Here is a 20,537-nt window from a genome sequence, read left to right on the forward strand (position 1 = left end):
CAAGCCCAGCAGGGGCTTCTCTGAGCAACTGTCTTGTCCCTCCTTCAAAAGATCGCTTCCTTCCAAGCCTCACCGCCAAGGACTCATCTGTCCCACCTTTATCCTTCCCTGCCTTCTCCTTCATGTGCACCGCCAGCTGGGTGAACAAGCAAGAGGTGGGGCTGGCCTTGGGGCCCCTGTTATCCAGTGCTGCTGTGACCGAAATCCCACAACGGGGTGATTTTAATCGACATGGATTCTGTTCGTGTCTGTGTGGGGCGCTGTTGTTGCCAGGTGCAGGCAAGTCAGCTCTGAGCCTTCGTGACCCTAAGCTCAGCCAAACGAAACACTGCCTGGTCCTGTGCCGTCCTCACAATTGTTCTTAGGTTTGACGCCATTATTGCAACCACTGTGTCAGTCCACCCCCTTGAGCACCTTCTCTCTCACTGCCTCTCTGCTGCATGCATGTGAGCATCGCTGTTTCCCTGGGTCTAGGAGCTTCTCAGCACAGGGACCCCAGGTCCAAAGGACTTGTTCCACTCCTGACACTTCTTCCTGGGTATTATTCAGGTCCACTTGCTTCTTGGTGGTGGTGGTGATGTTAAGTGTTATCAAGTTGATTCCAACCCATAGCCATCTTAGACACAACAGAACAAAACACTGCCCAGTCCTACGCCATCCTCACAGTTTTTCCTATGCTTGGGCCCATTGGTGCGGCTGCTGTGTCCATCCATCCTCTCCCTCACTGCCCCTCCACTTGACCAAACACGATGTCCTTCTCCAAGGACTGGCCTCTCCTTACAATATGTCCAAAATATGTAAGACAACGTTTTCCCTATCCTTGCCTCTAAAGAGCACTCTGGTTGTACTTCTCCCACGTGTGTAATCCCTGTTAATTGCCAAAGAGATGGACCCAAGATGCAACCTAACCGTGTAGATGGCATCCTACCTCATGGACACCACCACCGCTGAGCCTGCCTCAGTTCCACCATGTTGTTGTTGTTAGATGCCGTCGAGTCAGTTCCAGCTCATAGCGACCCGACGGTCCTGCACCATCCTCACCACTGCTCTTCTGTTTGAGCCCATCGATGGAGCCACTGTGTCCATCCTTCTTGTCGCAGGCCTTCTTCTTTCTCGCTGCACCTCTACTTTACCAAGTGTGAAGTCCTTCTCCAGGGACTGTTCCCTTCTGATCACACATCCAAAGGACAGGAGATTAAGTCTCGTCATCCTCGCCTCTAAGGAGCACTCCGGCTGTACATCTTCAGTGGCAGATCACTCAGTAGAGGTGAGGCTTTACAACACAAAATTACATCAGCTCACAAAATGGAGGAATATGTAATACTGAGAATCATAGCCCAGCCACATTGACCCCTATTCTGGGGGACACAGTCTGATCCATAACAAGCCTTTTCCTTGTGGTTGGAGAAGAGCAGACCCCGTCAGCACCAGAGCTTCTGGTCAGCCTCGGTTCTCTACCCAGCTTGACATAAGCAGTATCTTCTAGAAACCACCTTTCCGCCAACTGTCAACTGCCCAGCTAGCCATCTTACAGCCAAGTTTGCTATGTAGACCCAGGTCAACATAACCTTCCTGGATGTATTCATCCATCAAAAAGTGTCGGAGCGTGCCAGGCACTGAACTAGCTGTGTGATTTTTCTGAGGGTGATTTGAGGTGTGCTCCCTTTCTTTGCAAAGATCTATAATTTGATGCTAAGAGAAAAGAGGTGTCTCCAATGGATGGGTGGATGGATTATGATAAGAGTTGTACGAGCCCCCAATAAAATGATTTTTAAAATTATTTTTTTAAAAGAAAAGAGATGTCTCAGGGTGTTGTGTCCCAGGGCCCTTGGGGGTAGGGGTATGATAGGAATGGTTAGAGTTGGGCTCCTTGCCCTCACAGAGCTATGATGAAGACTTAGAAAATGGACAACGTGGTAGAAACCACATACAATGTAGAGAACACCCCCCAGTAAGTGGGTTTGGTATTTATCGCCCTGGGGAAGGACATCATGCTTGGTACAGTATAAGGTCTGTTAAAAAAGAGGAAAACGCTCAAAGAGATGGATGGAAACAGTGGCTACAACAATGGGCTCTACTCTTAGCATTGGTCATGAGGACCACACAGAGCCAGGCAGTGTTTCATTCTGTTGGCTCAACAGCACCTAACAAAAAGAGCAGGAGGAGGGGAGGAGAAAGCATCCCTGGTTGTGCGTTGGTTAAGTACTAGGCTGATCACCGAAAGGTGAATGGTTTGGGTCCACCAGTGGGTCCACAGAAGAAAGATGGACAGTCAACTTCCATGGAGATTACAACTTTGAAAACCTTATGGTGCTGTTCTATGGGGTCAATTGTGAGTCACAATCAACAGCACGGGTTCGGTTCCGTCTGTCTTTTTCAGAGAAGCGTGATCCCTGGGTAGTACATATGGTTTCTTGCCTTCAGCTGCTCACCCAAAGAGTAGAGGTTCAAATCCACCCAGAGGTGCCTTGGAAGAGATACCTGGTGATCTACTTCCCAAAAAACACACCAGTCGTGCACACCATATGGAGCCCAGTTCTACTCTGCCACACGTGGTGTCACCATGAGTCAGAGTCACCTTGAGAGCAACCAATAGAAGGGAGAAGATGCATCTTCTGGTCAGGCAGGTTCAATGGGAAAGATCTGGTAGACACTGCACATCAAAGTATTCTAATGGAACTGTTCCAGGGAAAAGGATAATGTTGAGGGTGATGGAGGAGACAACTTGGAGTCAATAGCAGATGGCGGTGGGTGAGGCTGTGACCCACACTGAAACTGGGGGCAATGGGGACCTCGCCATTCCAGAAATCTCAGTGAGCTTCTCCAGAGAAAGCACACCATGTCCAGTGGCCGCCATAACAATGGACCGCCCACCGAGGGGCCTCAGTGCAGTACGATTTCTTCTCTTCATTCTGGAGCTCCAGAGGAGCCTTCCGTGGTGTTGGGAGTGAGTCCGGAGTTGGGCTGCCCACCACAAGGTCAGCAGCTCCAAACTAACCAGCCTCTCCGTGGGAGAAAGATGAGGTTTGCGGCTCCGGGAAAGAGTGCCAGTCTGGACAACCAATAGGGCTGCTATGAGTGGGAATTGGCTTGATGGCAGTGAACGGCTTTCTTGGAGAGGCCCAACGTTCTCCAATCAAGGTGTCAGCAGGGCCAGTTCCTTCTGGAGGGTGCAGGGAAGAATCTGTCCACACAGGCTGCTCCCAGTCCTAGGCTAGGTCAGCAGGATGATGCCTGCTAATCATAAAGGAAGTATTTTTTCTTATAAGGTATTTTGTGTCAGTTCCTACAGACCAGTACTCCCTTGTCTCAACACAAGAGACAAATCCAAGAAATTCCTTAACCATTGCCTTCTTAAGATTCCCTTTGTTTCCTCTCACCATGAGTTCTTTAACTGTGAGACTAGGCTATGCGGTGTCCGAGGTCATTTCCAAAGCCAACAGTTGTGTCTTTTTCCCTCCCAAACCTTGACCCCAACCGACCAGTGGCCCTGCCTCCACCACCAGGTCTGTTCCCAGGTGCTTCCCTCTTGGAATTCGCTCCCCTGGTGCCCATTCTTCATAGCTCAACTCCAACCCTACATGAACCTATTGTCCCTAAAGTCAAGGAAGCTCTCTACTGCCACCTTGAACCTGCTGCGGCTCCAACTCCTGTATCACAAACTGCCTACTGCCTCGTGGAGCCACTTATACATATTTTGTCCTCAGTCGAGCTGTGAGTTACTTGAAGGCAGGGGTATATCTTATCCATCTTGTCCCCCGTGTCCTTAACAGAATCAGCCTTCAGTTCTTAGTGAGGGAATGTAATAGTGTTAGAATTAATAGCCTCCTGGCTTCTGCCAGAGACATTTGCTTCCACCTCAGTGGCCCACGTCTCATCCTGTAGGAGGCTATTGCTTTCTGCAGGAATGCCTGCTTCGTCTCCCTTTCTCTCCCCGACATGAAGTCTAGGTTCAGTGACCTCATTCCACTAAAAGTATCTGAGTAGTGTTCCCTCCCAGGACACTTGATTCCTCTGACTCACCTGTGGCTTGTTGTTGTTGTTGTTGTTGTTGTTGTTAAGTGGCATCAAGTCCGTTCCGACTCATAATGACCCTTTCACCACAAAATGAAACACTGCCCGGCCCTGCCCCATCCTCACAATGCTTCTGGTGGTCCAGCCCGTTATTGCAGCCACTGTGTCAATCCATCTTGTCAAGGGTCTTCCTCTTTTCCACGGCCCCGGAACTTTAGAAGTCCTTCTCCAGAAGCTGGTCTCTCCTGACAACATGTCCGAAGAAGCTGAGATGAAATCTCACCTACTCACTCTCAGGGAGCGCTCTGTCTGGACTTCTGAGACCGATTTGTCTGTTCTTTTTGAAAAGCCATGGTCCATTCCATTTTCTTCACCAACACCGTGTTTCCAAATGCATCAGTGATCTTCCTTATTCAGTGTCCAGCTTCCACATACTCGTATCTGATAGGTTACCCCAGTACATAGCAAATGCATAATAAAGATTTTCAGAGCCCACCTTCTTTGTAGAACCTAGTAGACTCTAGGAGCCCTGGTGGTGTAGTGGTTATTCATTGGGCTGCTAGCCACGAGGTGAACAGTTTGAAACCACCAAGTACTCTGCAGGGGGAAGACCAGGCTTTCTACTCCCATAAGAATTACAGTGTCACAAACTCACAAGGGCAGTTCTACCCTCCCCCTAATAAGATCACTATGAGTCAGCATCAACTGGATGGCAGTGAATTTGGCTTTTGGGGGGTGGACCCCTCATTCTTGTTTACATAGGATCGAGCTAATATCAAATATTTGGCACCTGAGCTGCAAGGGGGATGCTATTTCCAGGTACGCTAAGACCACCTCTGCTGATTCATTTGCCATGTAGCTCATCAGTAACGTCAGAAGAAGTACCTTTTGCCCTGCACACGTCTTCCTTGATTTGGGTGTCTGTCCGCCTGAAATCTGTTAGTAGAGGGGTTATTCCAGCTGCATTGTGTGTGCTGCTCTGTTTATTTCCCTTGCTGCTTCCCCACGCTGCCGGTTTTGTCAGCAACCAGTAAATCTGTGGAAATGAGATCTGCCTTGTCCTTACCTGCCAAGCCCCGGCCGGGAATGAAAAACCAGCAGGTGACAGCCAGGAACACGGATGTTCCCATTAGCACTGAAAGGCCAGTGGGGAGGAGGCCTAAAGACAAACACAAGTCAAGCGGGACGCACCATGTCTCCCCGGAAGACCAGAGCAGTTGGGAATCAGGCACGCTGGGAGAGAGACGGCCTACCCCGCCTGCTGGATTTATGGACTACTTATTCCTGGTGTCCTATGGCCAAGGCAGATAAATCAAACTCCAGACAGACAACAACTTACTCTGCTTCCGATAATGTTTTCTCCAATCTGTTTGAAATATTTATAGGCCAGGTGTCAGGTGCAGCTAACCTGGAGAAAGCTGCGACTCCTGTTGGGGCACCATTTGGCAAGACGTCTTGAGTTGTGCGGCCTGTTTCCACTGGGGAAGCTGATGGGTACATTTTAAAAGGAATGCATTTATTTCTATAAACCTATCATTAATACTTCTCACTAACAAGTCCTCGAGTGGTAGGCATCACAGAGATGTGTTTGGACATAAAGGGCCTTTCCCCAGCTCTTCTTGACCGCTCCGGCAGAATGAATAGGCTGGCTTGAAATCCATGGTGGGGTATTAAAGCCACCAACATTGAAAACACTCCCAGGCACAAGAATCAGACATTCAACATGAGAGCACAATTTGTTACTATTGAACTTTTTTAAATCTGCATAATTTAAAAAGTAATGAATGCATCCCTGTAATATGCTGGGCGCCGAATGAGTAGCTGGAAAATAAAGCTCCAAATAGGACAGGGTTCCTAAGATCATGGTGCTCAGATCCTCATGCTGCTGTTGTTAGATCGTATCGACTCAGCTCCAACCCGAAGCAGTTCTACGTCCACCAGAACAGAACACTGCCCCTTCCTGCGCCCTCCTCACAGTTGTTGTGACGTTGGAGCCCGTTGTTGCAGCCGCGGTGTCCGTCCTTCTTGTCCAGGGCCTTCTCTTTTTGGCCGCCCCTCTACTTGACCAAGCATGATGTCCTTCTCCGGGGACTGGTCTCTCCTGAGAGCGTGTGCAAAGTACGGGAGATCGAGTCTCACCATCCTTGCTTCTAAGGAAAATTATGGCTGTACTTCTTCCACGACAGATGGGTTTGGTCTTTTGGAAAGCCATGGTACATTCCACGTTCTTCACCAGCGCCATGTTTTTTTTCTTTTCTCTTTTAAATCATTTTATTTGGGGGCTCATACAACTCTTATCACAATCCATACATCATCCATTGTGTCAAGCACATTTGTTGCCATCATCCTTCTCAAAACATTTTCTTTCTATTTGAGCCCTTGGTCAGCACCATAATTCTAAATGCATAGATTTTTAATCAGTGTTCAGTCTATCACAACAAATCCTATAGTTGTGATAAACAAGTAAATAAGAAGGGCCAATATTATAGACTATGAAGACTGAAAGACATGCTGTGTTAGTTATCTACTGCTGTGTAGCAAATTACCCCCAAATTTAGTGGCATAGCACAATATACATGCATTGTCTCATAGCTTGTATGTTCAGGAATCTGGGCCTGGTTTGCCTCTGCTTCAGCACGTCTTATGAGACTGCAATCAAAGAGCTGGCCCACAGTCTGTGGTCTCATCTGAAAGTTTGGCTGAGCAAGGACCCACTCCCAAGTTCACTAGGTGTCTGTTGGCAGCATTCATTCCAGGCAGTCTATTGGATTAAGGACCTTCGCTCCTTTTGGCTGTCCATGGAGACCATTAATAGTTCCTTGTCATGTGGAACTAGGAAGTAAAAGTGCAAGTCTTCTTAATAAGATGGAAGCCATGGTGTTTCCTGCTCACAGTGTAGAGGAAAAGATTCCACAAGGGGATGCCTGCCAGGAGGTAGGGGTCTTTGGAAACAGCACACATTGGAAATTAAACAGGATGATGAGGTTAGGCATATCTATGGAAGACCATTTTAGACAATGTGTTCAAAATAATTCCATCCTAAATGCCAACAGAGATTTATGGGATCCCAGAAGGCCACTTTTGAGGAATTTGGTGGAAGAGCATCCCAGGCAGGGCAACCAGTCCAAGGAGCAGGGAGAAACAATAGGCAGGGAGGGACCGGAGATGACAGTGGAGGAAGAATTGGTGTCAGATCATGTAGGACCTTGTAGGTCAAAGAGAGAAGCTTGCAATGATAGGAGAAGTTGCATTGCCATCGGCTTTATCAAAATCGCTTACTGTTGTGTTCACAAGCTTGGTGTTGGCCCAGCCTGCGTCTTTTCATCCTTGCTTTCTCTGAATTTTTTTAATGTAGTCGTGTTTTCTCTCCTTTTCTGAGTGGGTATCGTCAAAAGAGCGCACTGTCTGTGTGCTTTCCACATGGTGAAATGACATCTGGGCACGCAAAGCAATGTCTGATTTTCACTGCGACTCTGACTCCTTATTGCGGTGGGCCGTCGGGATTAGATCCTAGGCATACGCTCTAGCTCAGAATTTCCTAATTTGAGGCTCCTTTGCTAGTACCGCTCTCTGAAGAGTTTTAAACTGGTTTATGGTACAATCTGAAAAATGAGGGCAAGTTACTGAATTTGCAACAAAGCTAAGTATTTTCTAGTTTATAAGACTAGTCTCTGCTCTGACATTTTTTTAAAGATTATATGGGGGAGTAGCACTAATCTTACTTGGCAAAAGAAGTTGAGGACAACATTGATCTCACCATTTTCTTTTAAGTTTAATTATGCACGAAATCAAAAGAGTAGGAACAGAGATCAAAGAAGTGGAAACAGTAGCTTTAGCTAAAATTAAACGTTGTTATAGCTTTGGATACTGCGAATAATCATGGCTTCTGAAAGGCCGCCTTGACTTCCTGTGAGACAGGAAATGGGGCATGAGAAAATGGCCACCGGGCAAGGCGCTGTCTGTGGAGGCTCTTTTTTGGTAGGAGAAGATTTTGGGGGGCTGTTCCCAAAAGCAGATCGGTGCCCTTGAAAAAGTTCATCGTCTGTCTAGAGTGATACTAACCTGGAAAAGAATAAAACCAACCGCACGCTGTACCAGCAGGGTGTGAGGATGTGTGGAGATTGAGGAGCAAAGGAAAACAAAAATCAGTCACCACCACCAGCTCTACGCCCTCTCTCTCCCTTGGTGAGACTCCAAAAGGAGAGGTTGACTCCGAGGAGTAAGGTGCACTCTGACCGGCTCACGAGAGAGGAATAAGTATTGGAGGACCACAAAGCTTCCGTTCACCTCTGTCCCTTGGGACTGAACCACTGTGTCTCAGAGGGGAAAACTAGACCAAACCCGTGTTATTAGGACTGAAGGCTTTCCTCAGTTTCAAGGGAATCATAACAAGAGTGTTTAAGTGTGCCAAGTGCTGTGCTTAGCCCTTTGTGGGATCTCTTTACCCTCCCTTACCCTATCAGGATTTCTGTGCTCCCCCATTCCACAGACGAAAGCACAGAGGCAATGGGAACTTAAGGACTTTGCCTAGGATCAGTAAGCTAGTAAGTGATTGATCCAGGACATTCATAGTTGATCAAATACTTATTGTTCCTTCTGAAATGTCAGCCACCCTGTTATATACACTAAGGCCAATGTCGTCATGGAGCTTCAGTAAGTCCAGTAAAGAATGCTATCGTTGGTGGTGGTGGTGGTGGTCATGGTGTTAAATGCCATCAAGTCAATTTTTGACTCCTAGCCACCCCAGGTGACAAAGTAGAACTTCAATGCAGGGTGTTCTAGGTGGGCATCCCCGTGGGATCACCAGGTCTTTCTCCCGTGGGCCCACTGGTGGGTTCAAACTGCCAACCTGTTGATTAGCAGCTGAATGCTTAACTGCTGCACCACCAGGGCTCCTCCCAGTAAAGAATGTCCAGGAAGGAGCAGGAGTGAGCCTGGAAGAAGGTGTGAAGGTGGGATTGTCCAAAGGGAAGGACAAGTGAGATAAGATGGGTAGAAATCCAGTCTGGACTTAGTATAAAGAAATACAGAGCCTGGTTCAAGATGGAGCAAGAGCTAGACACCATATTGTTTGGACTGATGAGGAGACCTCCTTCCATGTGATATTTGTGTGCGTGCACACTCACAGGCACACACACACACACCGCAGCCATTATGATTGTTATTAGTGATAAATGTTCCATAAAATGCATCCTTGTATGGAAGTTGCCATTGCCGTGTAAAACATCAAGGGTCTATTGATTGATGACAAGCCGCATTTAATGATACGGTTTGGTTCTCTCTCTCTCTCTCTCTCTCTCTCTCTCTCTCAATTTAAGATGCAATGTCTGCTCTTCAAATCAGCGTTGATCGGTGCAGCCATCCTGGGTCTGTGGAGATGCACCCCAAGGCGTTTTCTTGCAGACACGCCATCTTCCCTTTCTTCTAGAATATAGATGAACTGGTAGCTCGGCGACACCCAGAGGGACGTGGCAAGTGCGGAGAAAAGTGTCACTGTGGAACACGGGCCAGGAGAACATGGCTCTCTTTGCCGTGTCTCACATATCAGAGAGCTAAAAATGCCATCCAAGCAGCCAACTGAATGTTCCCATTTTTGAATGGGGCACTTTTTGGTTGATCTACAATCCAGTCTCCTTCAGCTCATGCCCCTCAAAGTACAAGCAATTCCTTGAGGATAAATAGCTCTGGCTTGGAAATGCCACTGATAAGTTCAGGTCTTTGAGATATAATTCAGCTCAGGGAAACAGCAATAGATCATCATTATCAATACTGAAATATATCGGCCACCTTGCGGGCTGAGCACTGGCTAAAGGCATTGTCCTTGCCCTTGAAAATGTTGTTCTTGTCCACTTAGGGAGAGGGGAAAAGACGTGGAAAAGAAAACAAAGCAGGACACACAAGCCTCCTGTTGGTTAGGGCAGCCTGTGTGCTATGATAAGCAGCCCCAAACCCTACAGACAAGGTTGTTTCTTGCCCACACCACAGTCTAAAACAAGTCAGTAGAGGACTTCTGCTCCGTATGGTCACCCAGAGACCCAGAATCCTTGTACTTGGGGAAATAGAAAATGGAGCGGACCACAAGAGACTCAGGAGCCAATGCAGGCTCGTCCCCTCTCTCTCTATTCTGGTGGTCAGAATCAGCCACATGCGTTCATCTTGCTGCAAGGAAGGTTGGCAGTCTAGTCTAGCTGTGTGCTCGCTCATCCAAGGAGATCTGGTTAACATGTACCTTTGCCTTCACTGTTGATTCCTGTGGTTGCAACCAGTTAACACTGGCTTGGGTGTCAAAAAGAACCTCCTGGATGAATACTAGGATGTGTTGCAGAATCAGAGGAGGGGTGGAATGGCCAAGATTGGGGAAGACAGATGCCAACGCTGCTCCCAGACCCCCGTGCAGAAGGCTCTTTCTGTTGGCATTGATCCCAACCATCTTCCCTGGAACCAATGGAGGAGCAAACACAGGAATCAGAGGGGCTCCAACCACCTCGCTCCCCAGGGAAGCTACTCGCAGGGTGTGGCGTGGCTGTGAGAGGCAAAGGGGCCCCCTGCTCCCTGTGCAGTCCACTGGAAACTGACAGAGCCGCTGAACCCAGGCTTCTGCCCTCAGCCTCCAGCATGGACGGGGGTGGGCACAGAGCAGACCTTCCTCCCAAAACTTTCAGGAGCGCAAGCATCCCTATAATGGATCCATTAATAGCGCGAAGGAAGGATCGATCCTACATTCCATCTCTGTGGTTCTTGTCCCAGAGTTCTTGTTCCCAGAAACTGATAGCTCTAGCTTGGGTCGAAGGGCATTTCAACCAAGAGGGGCCAAGACAGACAGACAGGACACATGATCACCAGAGGTCTAGTTCTCTCTGGGAGGGCGTCTGCACAGAGATTGGGAAGCTATGGACCTGGCATCCATCCTCCAAAGAGTCTGCTTCAGCAACAAGTGTGCAGTGACGAGTGAGGGTACAGAAATGAACATGAACATGGGTTTGTTTGTTTTTTACCAAGTAAGTGTGAGTCCTGAGAGGTAGAGTGGGGGGCGGGGGTTCCTCCCGAAGAGGCGCAGCTAGTTGGGAAGTAGAGCAGGTGTGACTGTCCCATGCAGGAAGGAGAAAAGCAGGTGACCTTTTCTCTCTGTGATGTGCCGCTCACTTGGCTAGGAATCAATCCATGAGCTGAAGTATGAGGGCCCATTGTTGTGTGCCGGCGAGTGGATTGTTGACTCTTATGACAGTGGAACTTCCCTCTTGCATTTTCTGGACTATAATCATCGTGGGGTCAGATCACTAGGCCTTTCTCCCGCCCAGCTATTGGGTGGGTTAGTTAGGCTCCAGTTATTGGGCGGGTTAGTTAGTTAGGTTGAATGCTTAACTGGTGTCCCACCAGGGCTCCTCGTGGTCCATACCAAACTCAAAACCAAACTCACTGCCGTCATGTCAACTCCAGATCATAGTGACCCTACATAGAGTTTCCATAGGTTTCTCCTGTGGAGCAACTGGTGATTTTGAACTCTCGATCTTGTGGTTAACAGGCCAACATTACCATACAGACCCACCAAGGCTCATTTGGACCCATATCAACCTCAATGCCAAACTCACTGCCATCAAGTCAATGCTGACTCACGGTGACCCTGTGGGGCAAAGTAGAACTGCCCCGGTGGGTTTCTGAGACAGTAAATCATATGGTGTGACTGTGGTGTGACTGGTGGTTTTGAACTGCTGACCCTATGGTTAGCAGCCCAATGAGTAACGCACTCAGTACCAGGGCTCCTGAGTCCATACAGCAGTCCATAAAATAAATAGCTCAACCTATGAGTCTCACCAGCACAGTCATGGGTGAAGCCAACTGCACAACTGAGTAACTAGTAGTAGCATGCCATTCTGTTTAAATATGTAGGTATATAAAATGTGCCTATATTCGTACCATATTTTTGCTTTTGATTTGCATATGTGAATCTCCATGTTTGCATGTCACACACATATCATACATACGAAGCTAACTTGTGGGGGCGGGGGTTGAACAGTTTGCAAAAGAATCAAAAAGTAACGTGCTCTCATGATTTGTATAAACACACAGTGTACATGTATGTAAATGCATACACATACCACACGGCTGCCTAGATTATAGACTGCAGGATGAAGCAGCAGCAGAGAGAGAGGCCAGGCTGCTAACCCTGTTACTGTCTTAAGGGTGAGGCGGCGCAAAAGTGGGAGAGAGCTCTCACTTTCCACTTTAAAAATGACTGTATCCCTTTTTGTTATTTTTCTTACAATAATTGGATATTACTCTGACAGTAAAAGCATTTCTAATGGTAGCCTGGAATTTGCCAGAAAATGAGACATTGGCCCGTCTCAGCCCAAACCTTGCCATCTCTCTGCCTCCTTGTCTAATTGATTTCCCATTGGAGCCGTGACGTTGTATTTACTTCAGGAAATGGGAATTGGCCGGTGCGCTTTTTGAAATGATTTACACCATCCGTTAAGTCCAAGAGCGTTTGGGCCCCTGTGTCCTTTCTCTGTGCTGCCATTAGAACTTGCACGTGACCCCTGCTGGGTTTGGACTGTCTCCTGTTGCTACTATACGGTTACTTGGCGGAGCCCAACATTCAACTCTCGACTCCTCGAAGGAAAACAACGAAAAGCAAGCCCACTGCTCTCCGCCGCGTGGATTCTGACTCATGTCGACCCCAGATAGGGTTTCACAGTCGTTAGAGGAGCAGACTGCCTCATCCTGAACCCCGCCTTGTGATTAGCAGTTCAGTGCGCCCCAGTCCCCCGATTCCCATATTCCTGTATTCCGAACAGCGCTTGCTTAACTGTGTGTTCAGGAACTACCAGTCAAGTGGCATGCCCAAACTAATGAAAGGCCATTTTAGCAACAACAATTTAAAAAACTGGAAAACGATTGTGTCTGTGGATGGAAAAATGGTAGAAGAAGAAGCAGTGCCATCATGAAATGACTTTTGGGCTGTTATGGCAAATCTGTCCCAAATCAACATCGTGGCACCTTACTGTGACTCATCATTTGATGGCTGATCCATTGGCTTCACTGCTAGTCAAGATTGCTACTCACAGGGCATCTAACTCCAGAGTGTGAACAAACCAAACCAAAAACCCAACTCACTTCCATCAGGTCATTTCCAACTCATAGTGACCCTGTAGAACAGGGTCGAACTGCCCCTGTTGTTTTCTGAGATTGTCCCTCGTTATGGGAGTAGAAAGGCTCATCTTTCTCCCATGAAGTGGCTGCTGGTTTCGAACTGAGGACTTTGTAGTTAGCAGCTCAACTCATAACCACTACACAACCAGGTGTCCTCATGAGTCTAGCTCAGAGGACAGAACTCTGGCTTCCGGCATGCCCATTAAGGGGCTCTGTAGATGTAACGAGAACTCCTTCTCTACCTCCTCCTACTACTCCGGTTTTCCTCCATGTTCCCTTCATACTCAGGTTGACCTCTGTGTGGGCTGCTCAGTGGCCACCGGCAGCTCCAGGTCATGTCCTACCACCTGAAGATCCAAGGAAAAGGGAGCTATTGTGCCACTCTAGGAGTTCCCGAAGAAACACTCCCCAGAATTGTGCTTCAGATCAGGAGCTTCCGTTGCATGTCCCTCATCAACCCATGGCCATCAGGGAAGGAGTCGACCCCACCTTAACTCCACCTGGACTGAGCATGAGGAAGGGATGGTGCCTCACAGGGATTGTAGCAGCCCATGTGATTGTTAACACTCGATGCTGCCCAGGGAGATTGCAGGGCCTCCCATAGCATTCCATACGGAATGTTGAAGAGGCGCAAGTGCTGAGAAGGATCTCTGTCCTCTCCAGGTGACTAACATAGAATCACCCCCAAACCCGCTGCTGCCAAGTCGACCCCGACTCCTAGTGACCTCAGCGGACTGAGCAGAACCGGTCCACTGAGTTTCAAGGCTGTGAATCTTTATAGGAGCACACTGTCTCACACCTGGTGGTTTCTAAGCTATACGGGGAGAATTGTATTATGATTAGTATGCTCTCTTCCATGACGGTGTGTTCGTCCAGGTAGACAAGAGAAACAAATCCAGGGAGATGCATGTGTGTAAGAGAGAGTTTTACATCAAAGAGTAATTGCGTATTGAGAAAACATCCCTGCCCAGTCCAGATCAAGTCCATAGGTCCAATATTAGCCCATATGTCCGATACCGATCTATAAATTCCACTTCAGATTCATGCAGCACATGAAATGACACCAAATGCAGGAAGATCCCAGGCCAGTGGGTGGAAAGTCTTGTGGATCCAGTGGCAGTAGAGGCATCTCAGCACTGGCGTGGGTCTCCACATGGCTCCTTCAGCTCCAGGGCTCTAGCAGAGCTCCATGTGTCTTGTCAGCAAGCATGCCTCGCAGGGAGTGAGTGTGTGTCCCACTTCCAGTGAGCAATTTATCTCCTTAGTGCCTCCAAATGAGGTCATCAAGCTGCGACCTGATTGACAGGCTAAACTCCACCCCTTCACTCTTCAGTCTCAAATTGACAACAGATGATGCAACTACCACAGATGGGAAATTTCACAGTTTCTTATTTTCACCATTGTGTGCTGTCAAAAATCAGCATATTACTCTGGGTCAGGACAACAGATAGACCGAGAACTAAAAAAAGAACAGGCAGCACACTACTTCAAGACAAAAGCAAAAGCAACAACAATGACTCAAATATTAAGGCGGTGCTGTTTCTTGACTTGTTTTACTGTTTAGGCTAGAGATTCGTGGGCCCAGAGACAGACTGGAAATCAGGAAAAATAATGAAGGTGGACCATGTCATTGGTTTTATGTGGCCTAACCACAGAATTTGTACACCAAACCTACTCACACTGAGAAAGTTCCAACTCATAGACCCCAGAGAACAAGTAGAGCTGCTCTCAGAGTTTCTGAGATTATACCTCTTTCCTGGGGCAGAGATAGCCTTGTCTTTCTCCTGCAGGGCACCTGGTGGGTTTAAACCACTAACCTGGCAGTTAGCAGCCCCAGTGGACCACCAGGACACGTGCAGAATTTCTAGCAAATCGTAAATCTCATCCAATTTGTCAGTGGAAGGAAATTGAACCCCTCTTGGATTGGCTGGAGGTTTTTTTTCAGCTTCACCTTGAGCTTCACACAAAACAAGCATGACCCCAACCCAGGTCTGATAGCACTCAGCACGTGGAGAGCTTTGTCATCCGGCAGAGCTGGAGTTTACAGCATCTGATCCCAGTGGGGAAATCACAACCTAGTCAGGTCTTGTGGAGTCAATCCCAAGGCATGGGGACCCCAGGTGTTTCACAAGACAACTGCATGGGCTTCTCAAGTGGCTGGTTTTTCAGGAAGAGTTCACCAGGTCTTTCTTTAATGGCACTTCTGGGTGAGCTCAAAGAACTAACCTTTTAGTCCATTGGGATTGTTGTGAGGTGCCATCGAATTGGTTCTGACTAAGGCCAACCCTGTGCACAACAGAGCGGCGAAACACTTCCTGGTCCTCCATCCTCCCAGTTGTTCTGTTTCAGCCCATTGCTGCAGCCACTTGTATCAACCATCCTGTGAGGGACCTTCTTCTTTTTCGTTGCCCTTCGACTTTACCAAGCATGATGTCCTTCTCCAGGGACTGCTGTCTCCTGACACCGTGTCCAAAGGATGTGAGACAAAGTCTCACCGTCGTTGCCTCTAAGGAGCACTCTGGCTCTGCTTCTTCCAAGAGAGATGCGTCTGTTCTTTGGACAGTCCACAGCACTCCCAATAATCGTCACCGGCACCATCATTCAGACGCATCGATTCTTCTTCAATCTCCCGGATTCAGTGCCCAACTCTCACAGGCAAAGGAGACAATGGGAAGTGCCACGGTTGGAGTCATTCACCAAATGCCTAATCAGTTGGGCCACCAGGGATTCCTCCAATCTCAGTGTCACCCGAGTTGGCGTTGAAAGGCCAAGAGTAGCTCTGTCCCAGGGGTGCATCCGCATCCTACTCACTGTCACGAATTTTAAAATGGAGTGTCCAACCCAACTAACGCTCATAAGTTTATAGCTGAGGGGCTCTGCATTAAAAGAACAGCCAGTTAAAGAGACCCCAGCAAGCACACAGTTAACCGCCCTGCCATTACTTACTTAAAAGCTTTGGCCCGCCAGCACTCAGCTATTAAAATTCGCCACGTGAGCCCGTGGCTTTAGAAGGGAATTAGAGCTCCCCTGTTGCTTTTTTTGTTCTCAGCCCCATGCTATTTCTTCATTATGGGTTGACGTGCTTGTGTCTTAAGCTGTCACACTGGTAGGCCTGTTTGCCCCACTGTACACACCTTTTGTTTTTGTTATTGGAATTGTGTGCGTGAATGATGGAAAATATAAATATATTAAAAAGTGGTTTAAGTAAACAAGGAAAAAGAATGCCTTATTATCTCTATAGGCTCCAGGAGGGCTGGATTCTGGTGTGGTGACTTGGCCTCAGGGAACTTGCTGGAGGACCAGGCCACTGGGAACCTAGCTCTTTCTCTAGCCACCCAGCTCAGGTCCGGGGCCTGTGGTCAAGTTGCCCCTGGCAGAGAAGGCACCCCTTCTCCTGAGAAAGCCTGGTTCCTTCCCAAAGTTGGCAGATGTGGCGAGTGGAGAGACACAAGTCCAGGGGTGGGATTTGGCTAGTTGGGCAGCATCAATACCTAATTTTCTGTTGAGTTCAGTGAACTGGTTGTTAAAATGGTACTTGTAATCAGGACTCTCTCTAAGGTGGGTGGCTGGGCAGCCGCCCTATGTGAAGATTGCAAATTTACATTCCGTGTTCTTTTAAGTATAAAAATCTAGATGGAACTAAGCTTGTCATAAAAACTAGGAATCTTGCAAGGGAGGACCCAAATCAAGAAGCCAAGTGGAGATATCTAAAATAACAGTTCTATTGTTTTCATCAGGTATTATGTAATACTTTCTCATTCCTACCTTAAAACTCTTCCTTATGCCAATCTAATTTTGTGTATCTCATTTCTTGTTCTTATTTAAGTATGAACTATATAAAATAATAAACTACCTTTCAGTATATCTTTCTTGTATACTTAAAACCATGATCAGGGCAGTGTACTGCTTGCTAAATTATTTGAGTCCCACCACTGAGCAAGTCCTCTTAGGCCAAGTCTAAGTGGATGTCCAGATGGGTCCCCTCCAGAAAATGAGGGTCTGACTTAGCTTAAGAAGGCTGGTTGACTGAGAGGTCAAACCAGGCCACGAGTAGCCATGGAGGGACATTTGAATGCTGGCCTTGTTACTTAACAGCTGCACATTGGTCATCCCCAGTGTCAGGACCAGCGGGCTAGTTGTGAGTGTCTAAGCACCAAAGGAAAAGATCCGTCTCACCGTCCAATAAAGAGTGTATACACCAGGCATCAAAAAAACTCATAGAAATTTTCCAATATTCTTCACACCCAAGAGCACTGTTTCTTGGGTTAAATTCACCACATCACGGTTGGGTGGAAATGTGTCTTCCAGACACTGCATCCTATAAGACCATAATGACCTGGAAGGAGGCCATTCTGAGTTGTCTCTAAGCCTCGGTTGTTTCTTTTTAACCCGTGAAATGAGACAATCATTGCAGCATGGCAGTGTGGTTAGAAAGATGAACTACTATGATTTCTATAAAACACAGTCATCAAAAGCCAAACTGAGCCCATTTCCATCTGTCATTGCTGTGGTTGTTGTTTGTTTTCATTGTCGTTGTTGTCGTCATTGCTATTGACACTGTTGGGTACCGTTGAGTTGATTCCAACTCACTGTGACATTCTGTCCAACAGAACAAAATACCACTTGGTCCTGTGCCATCCTCAAAATTGTCCTTGATTCCTTGTGGCCGCCACGGTGTCTGTCGACGTTGTTAAGGGGCTTCCTCTTCCTCACTTCCCCTCTGCTTTACCAAGCAGCGTGTCCTTTCCCGGGCACTGGTCTCTCCTGATAATAGGTCTAAAGGCCATGAGACAAAGTCTCCCCATCCTGGCCTCTATGGAGCCTTCTGGTTGTACTTCTCCCAAGACAGCTTCCGCCTAGTCATTCCCACAGCACAGTGATCTCACGGAACAGAGTGGACATGCCTCATAGGATTTCCTAGGCTGTAGTTTTGAGCAGAGGTGACTGCCTCGTCTTTCTCACATGGAGCAACTGGTGGGTTTGAACCCTCAATGTTTGGGTTATAAGTCAAGTGCTTCACAACAGCAAGGCCAGGGCTCCTTTAGCCCTTCAACCAAACTCCCTGCCATCAGGCCATCCTGACTTGCTGCTCAGTAAGTCAGAGTTCCCGAAGCTCGCATCTGGCTCCTGGTCTTATCGTCAGAGCTAGGCTCTGTTCAAGAAGGCTCACATACGTGTTGCTCCTGTGTGCCATTGTGTGATTCTAAGTCATAGCAACACTAGAGGACAAAGTAACACTGCCCCTGTGGGTCTCTGATGCTGTCCATCTCTACTGGGGCAGACAGCCTCATCTTTCTCCCAAGGAGCAGCCGGTGGTTTCAACTGCAGGCCTTGTGGTTAGCAACCAACACATAACTCACTATCCCACCTGGGCTCCTGTCCGTTTTCATACGCTTGCTGTGAAGTCATGGGTGTGTGTTGACATCCAGTGTACAGAGCAGGGTACTCCGAAACCAGGAAAGAAAACATGCTGGAGTGTGTCGAATGCCCTTTTAAAAAAAGGACAGAGTTGATCCCACCCTTACGGCCAGCTCCAGTCTACTGATGGTGGCTGCCTGGGTCAGCAGCTGGAAGCCACCATTCGCTCCTCAGGAGAAAGCTGAGGCTTTCTGCGCCCGTAGAGTAGCACTCTCATGATCCGGCAGGGGCAGTTCTGCATTGTCCATTGGGTGGCGGTGAAGCAGGATCCACTCAGTGGCCGTGCGTTGAGTTTCAAGTCATGCCCTGGAGGAGTGTCTGGTGGCACGCCAAGACACAGAGGGAACTGATTAAAGACGCCTGCCCATGTTTGAGGTGGGGGAGAGGGTGCCGAGGCAGAGAGAGAGCTCGCCGCCCGTCCAGATCTAAACACCATCTCCTCTGCTGTGCTTCGCTTTCGCAGACGCTGGAAAATCCCAAGTACGAACTGATCATCGAGGCCCAAGACATGGCCGGACTGGACGTCGGGTTGACAGGCACGGCCACGGCCACCATCGTGATTGATGACAAAAATGACCACTCGCCCAAATTCACCAAGAAAGAGGTAAGTCCCATGATTCCTGGGGGTCAGTATTCATTCTGCTGCTGGCCTCTGGTTTAGCAAAACCCCACTCCACCCCTGTGGGAGAGAGGAGGTGGCGGCGGCGGTGGCAGGACCAGAACACGTGTTCACTGTTTTATCTTATTTCTTGTGTGGAGAAGGGAAAAAAATTTAAAAACTCACAACCTACAGCCAGAACAAAAGCACTGAATCTTGTTAAAAGTCCAGAAGAAAATAACTTCTAATGCCGAAGTGCCGTTCTCATAGTTTGATTGGTGGTATTTAATGCTGAGTTATGCCTGTCTCTGTGTGATTCGAGCATAGCAATAACCCTTTTCCCAGCAAGTACAGATCGAGAGGCCAGGCAAATCAGCAAGCAAGGAGGCAAAGTGGCTTTCCTCGGCAACAACACGGTGTCCCGGGAGCTTGTAAACAACAACCAAGTTCGCTGGTCGTGGGGAGCCATTATCGACTCCCAAGTCCTGTGCTTCCATGATAATGGATCATGGTGGTTAGTCCCCCTTCATCCCCATGGAGTGATGCGTGGGGATGGGCTGAGAGTGCATTCGGTGGTTGAGTTTGCACCCGAGCCAGAAAGCCCTTGGCCACGTGCGCCTGGTGGAATTGTCCTGAGATGGTGGCTTCCTCGGGAATCAAGGCCAAGGGTGTGATGACCCCGGTCCTGACCAAAAGAACAGAGTCAGCGCCCACAGATCCTGGCACTGGCGAAGCCCCTTTATGGGCTTCCACTGTTGCCTCGTTTGGCTGCGCCAGTAGCCTCACTGGTGGTGTTTCATCAAGCGTAAGTGGTGATGAGCTGGGCTGTGATCCACACGGTCGGTCGGCAGTTGGAAACCAGCAGCAGCTCCTTGGGAGAAAGACTGGGCTTTCTGCTCCGGTCAACAGTTAGTGTCGGGAACCCACAGGGGTTGCTATGCGTCAGCATGGATGCGGTGGCAGTGAGAGAGAGAGGGATTGTTGAGTTCCATCCTGGACCTGCTGTGTGCCTGCTCTGAGGTCAGAGGCACGGGAAGGAGCAGAGCAGATGAACGGATTCTGTGCACCTGCAAAGGTGAGCCTTACCTGCAGCGCTCTGCCACCTCATCTGCCATTGACGCTTTCCCGAGACCCACATCTGGACCATCAGTGGCCTGGTCTCTTTCTCTGTGAGCCCGGGGGCCACCCCGGGGGCCTTGGGATAGGTGGGCCTTCACCTGGTTCCTCCTGGCCCTGTCCCCTTGAAACCCTTCATAGCCTATTTGGGGCAAGACGGTCCTCTCTCCTCGTGCTTTCTTGGAGAGTCAATGTTCCAACCACAGAAGAGTTCCCCTTTCCTCTATATGGTCTTGGTTCC

The 20,537-nt window shown here is 48.4% G+C and overlaps 1 protein-coding gene across 2 annotated transcripts in view; it reads left to right on the top strand.

Moving 5' to 3' along the window:
• Window positions 1-20,537, top strand: part of LOC101642974 (cadherin-13) — a 349,021-nt gene that overhangs the window by 220,264 nt on the left and 108,220 nt on the right. For both annotated transcript variants that reach the window (XM_045293862.1, XM_030886548.2), the window contains exon 3: window positions 19,046-19,186. In XM_045293862.1, coding sequence (XP_045149797.1) covers window positions 19,046-19,186 — 141 coding nt within the window. The remainder of the gene's footprint in view (window positions 1-19,045; window positions 19,187-20,537) is intronic.

The sequence above is a fragment of the Echinops telfairi genome, unplaced genomic scaffold (assembly GCF_000313985.2).
Source record: "Echinops telfairi isolate 266 unplaced genomic scaffold, ASM31398v2 ScPeMD7_2291;HRSCAF=2852, whole genome shotgun sequence".
NCBI lineage: Eukaryota > Metazoa > Chordata > Mammalia > Afrosoricida > Tenrecidae > Echinops > Echinops telfairi.